Genomic DNA, 4,776 nt, shown 5'->3' on the forward strand with positions numbered 1-4,776 from the left:
AACCCGTCACTCATGAACAGGTGCTGAGGTGATATCAATTCATCTGCAAGACGACTAATAAAACTACCCATGCCACGGCTCTTCCCCCGTGCACCACTCCTGCAATGTAAAACCTGCAGGCGCCCGCAGCCCAACCTGCTGGCGTTAAACACTCATCCATGTACTGATGTTGTAAGGAGTATGTACGTCTGCTACCTCTGCAATGCAGCCTACTTCAAGTCTCAAGAACAGCTAGAGATGCATCTTAGAGACTCCTGTCTCCGCAGTCGAGGACCTCTTATTGTCAGAAAAAGAACCTACACCTGTAATACGGACGACACTAGCATCATACGTAGACGGACAGTCACGCCAGAGACACCTACGCTACCTCCAGACCTCATCCACGCTATGAGTTCCCAGGCTACTGCGAATGTATCAACGACACCAGCAGCACAGCAAGAAAGTAGTCTGCAGGAGAATATTGCAGCACAGCGACAAGACGATCGAGCTACAGAGTCATTGCAGCTGGTCCAAAGTGCCTTTAGAGGATATGCTAAGACGTACGAAATCACGTGCTCCAATCAGTGTGGCATCGAGAGTTTCCTGCAGGCCAGCATTCCCGTCATCCGAGACACCCTTCAAGATGAGCTTCACACTGCAGACGGTATCAAGTTCAACCTATGGCTCGAAGCGGATTATGTCAGTCCGACAGGAGAGATACCCGAGCAGCCCAGAAACTTTAAAACTCCTGCAACTACCATCTACCGGACGACATCGGTAATGGAAATCACAGAACAACTAGAAAATGGAATGGAAAAACTCCAAGCTGAAATGCAAGAACATTCTGGCCGTGGGAGCGGTTGGACGTTGCATCTATCCGAGGTCTACAGCTACGACTGAGCAAGTGCAGCTTCTACAGAACCGCACCGCAAAGGTACGTGAAACTACCAAAGTCGATAAGCATTAAAAGGGCTTGTGTAAATGTAAAAAACGGTGACAACCATTGCTTCAAACATGCTATAATATCGAAGCTTTATACTGGAAACAAATTAGAAATAACAACTGAAGACATAACATTAATCGAGCACTCTTACAACTTTACAAACCTCTTTTTTCCCATGCCTTTGGATGGAATATCAAAATTCGAACGTCAGAACATAGGAACTAGCGTAAATGTGTTCCTATTAGATCAGCAGAATAAGGTCTCACCGTTAAGAATTGTAAAGGAGGAAAAGGCAGATCATTTCGATCTGTTGTTAATCTCAAGCCGCACTGACTAAAACTAAACGAGTCAAGTTGATTTTCTCAAAAAATTTTGTTAAAAATTTCAAGGATTTAAGAAGCTATTTTAGTATTTTTCCAGTTTTATTTTGCTAAAATCATGAGTTAAGTGCGCCGAAACTGCCTGATGGGTAAGTTTTGCTGTTTTATTGGATTTTAGGCTAGTTGAAATTTGAGCACATGTTCTCTGGCCTTTGGCCTAACTCTGGGTGACGTCAGATCAATCATTGTTGGTTAAGTAGTTTGTTTCTTTTGTTTGTTCAATTTTGAGACCTTTCCTGAGGTCCTAGGCCATAATATACCTGAGATATTTGTCTTTGAAAACCACTATTTGAGAGGTTATGTCAAGTCATAGTTATGTCTTTTGTCTGTTAAATTTAAGGCCTAAGCCCACCAAATTGTTCATTTTGTGTAAATGTCATAGGCTACTACTGTTTAGTATCAATGTTTTGTTTTCTGTCCCCTTGTAAAGTTGGCTTTGTTGAGTTATAAAATTTTTGTTGTGTCACCCTGTCTAAGTGTTTTAAATTAAGTTCTAGTTTAAGTTCTGTTTGTTTCAATTCGCCAAACTAGTCATTTTTATTTCTATTAAGTGCTCATAAATGTCCCCTGAAAGTTTGGACTAATTTTGTTAAGAAAGAATTTATTTATGAGCATTTTTAAGTTTGGCACCTTTTCAGTCAGGTGTTACCTAGGTAACCTGAAGTCCAGCTGACCTCAAGTTTGTTTTTAAGGCTTTGTATGGTCTGGAAAAGCTGCTGGAATATTTCCCCCAGCTTTTAATACCATTCCGAGCAAATTCTGACAATATTTTCTCAAGTTATTGACAATAATGCATGCGAATGTCGCGCCATGCTGAAAATTTTGTGTTACACTGAAAATTTGATTTTAAAAGTATTTGTAATTGTTTTTCTGTGAATGTTTTGTTGTTTATTTGTTCTTGTGGCCACCCTGGACCAGTAATTACTAGCCTATTGATTTATAGGGCAATATTTTTCCAATCAGTATCCTCAGCACTCCTGCCGGCAATTTGTTCAATTAAAATTCATTGTTTGTTAGGCTTAAATTAATTCTCTGTCTGTTGTAAATTATTTATTTTGCTTAGAAACCTTGTTAATTAATTTAAGAGCTGAAAATGACTTGTTGGAATTTTTTTTAATGAAAATGCAACAGTAGGCCTAGTGTGAAAAACTAAAAAAAAAAAAATAAATAAAACAAAACTGGTATGAGTGGTAGTGATTTGTTGTGAACTATGGATTTCACTGTCTCTACTATATTTTCTGGGTTGTGTCAACCAGGGTCCCGGAGGAGAGCCATCTGAACTTCTTGGGTTTCGGCGTAGAGACATGTTCCATTCTGGCCTACCTTGGACTCTGGCCTTCTCTCCGCCCAGCTTCACTGCCCCTCCGGACGTAATATGCTACTTTTATTCTATTAGCTATTTTTATCCATGTAGCCTAAATTTCAATGGTTACAATACTCATTAAAAAAATTCAAATTTTGGTGAATATATGACTCAGTTGGTAGTGTCGCAGACTTTGGGCCCATGGCAGCAATGGGTTAGCTTCCTAGTCACTGACGCAAACTGTTATCAGTACAGTTTACCTTTTTACTGTACTGGCTCACCCGTTGCTTTGCGGGATACGTTCACGCACAGACCGCATAGCATAAGTTGTAGGGTAAATATGTAGTTAAAGCGGCCGTCTGTTTACACTGAGAACAAACGCAAATTACAATGTAATCTTCATAACTATAGACTGACTGTGCCTGTGAACTGACTCATCTATCCCTTATAGAAGGCAACAAAAGTTAGATCATTCGTTGTTATAGCTATAGCCTTTATTTTAATTTAATTTAATTAATAATTAAATTGTACCCCTTAATTTTCACCCTAACACTACATATCAATTGTGAGTATTGTAGTTGTCTGTGCCAATAACTTAGCCGTATTACTACCAATTCTCGAATATCACGTGTTGTAATTATAATAATATTTGGCGTACATATTGTTATTGCAGTTATGTGGGAGATAAATCAATACTTGTTGATTTTTTTGTTGCAGGAAAGGATGAGTCATTTGTGCACAGTGTAGGAACAGCAGCAGGCTGATTGAAGTCTTGCAGTTAATTATGAATACGGGTAAAATGTCACTTATGACTTACCTACAAATTTTTTGTTTATTATTTTTATATATTATTCACATAAATAAATGTAATATCTCCAATGACGCTTGCATGTATTATATTTGTCCCCTCACAAATTGTGTTATGTGTAAAGCTATTGTTAAAAGCTTTTTTTAACTTAACTTTTCATTCAACACAGAGCTGTCTTTTGCTTAGGCAGAGTATGGGGTGAAGTTTAATGAGGCATTATTAAAAAAACTAGTGTACGTAGTTTTACAAGAGTTATCTCAAAACAAGTAACAAATGAAAAAAAAATAATGAGGGTATAGTACTTGGACAATCTTACATCAGTAAATGGTTTTATTCCACAATAATACCACAGAAATTAATTGGTATACTATTTACTACAGTAATACAGCGTAATACTTATAACACAAAAACGGTATAAAAACCAGAGACGTCCCCACGGCAGTAGGGACATCTGTTGTCCAACCCTAGTTCCCGTAGGGCACCCACACAAGCCGCACATCCACATAAATGCCCGCAGGGAATTGCAACTATAGTTGCCTGGTTGACTATGCACATAGTGCACAGCCCTGGTTCTCGAGGATCAACCGGTGGCACAGGAGCTGGGGCTGGTTCATGGGCTGGTCCTGGGAATGGTTCATGGGCTGGTCCTGGGAATGGTTCATGGGCTGGGGCTGCATCATGGGCTGGTCCTGGGAATGGTTCATGGGCTGGTCCTGAGGCTGGTTCATGGGCTGGGGCTGGTTCATGGGCTGGGGCTGGTTCATGGGCTGGGGCTGCATCATGGGCTGGTCCTGGGAATGGTTCATGGGCTGGTCCTGGGGCTGGTCCTGGGGCTGGTTCATGTGCTGGTCCTGGGGCTGGATTATTGGCTGGGGCATGGGGTGCTACTGGGGCTGCAGCTGGTGCCGGAGCTGGTGCTGGTCGTTCTGCTCTTGCCTGTGAAGATAAAGCCCAAATTATAATTGTAAACAGTAGAAGCAAAAAAACAAATTAATAATATGGCTTTCATATTAATAAGCTTTGTCAACTAACATGTGTTCTGAGTAAACAATGACATTCATAAGTCAATTACAATTGTTTAATAACTAAATTCAATATAAAAATTACAAACCCTTGCTCAAGCCGGACAGAGGCTTGATGGATTATGTTGTCCTGCCGGACGTAAGCCCGATTTCTCGGCCTGACGTGTCCAACTTGGTTGCGGACTCTTGAATATTCCATCCATTGGTCCACCTCAACTAGGCTCAGTTTATCTGAAAATTATAGTATATGATTTAAATTTTAGTGAAATGGTGAAATGGTGAAATTTTCTTCATATATTATATGTATATATATTTTCTTCATTTTCTGCCCGCCATGTGAC

At 40.0% G+C, this 4,776-nt stretch overlaps 1 protein-coding gene across 1 annotated transcript; it reads right to left on the reverse strand.

The window, feature by feature from the left end:
* Positions 1-3,958: 3,958 nt before the first annotated feature.
* On the reverse strand, positions 3,959-4,291 carry LOC128984611 (pleckstrin homology-like domain family A member 1). The gene has a single exon (XM_054403947.1). The coding sequence runs from the start codon at positions 4,289-4,291 to the stop codon at positions 3,959-3,961; it is 333 nt and encodes a 110-aa protein (XP_054259922.1).
* Positions 4,292-4,776: the final 485 nt, after the last annotated feature.

Source organism: Macrosteles quadrilineatus, unplaced genomic scaffold (assembly GCF_028750875.1).
Source record: "Macrosteles quadrilineatus isolate MER2022 unplaced genomic scaffold, UCM_ALF_1.0 Scaffold_2__2_contigs__length_208266976, whole genome shotgun sequence".
NCBI lineage: Eukaryota > Metazoa > Arthropoda > Insecta > Hemiptera > Cicadellidae > Macrosteles > Macrosteles quadrilineatus.

Excerpts from the sequence above, each read along its gene's own strand:
- LOC128984611 (XM_054403947.1), bottom strand. The coding sequence starts at position 4,291 with ATGCCCCAGCCAATAATCCAGCCCCAGGACCAGCACATGAACCAGCCC.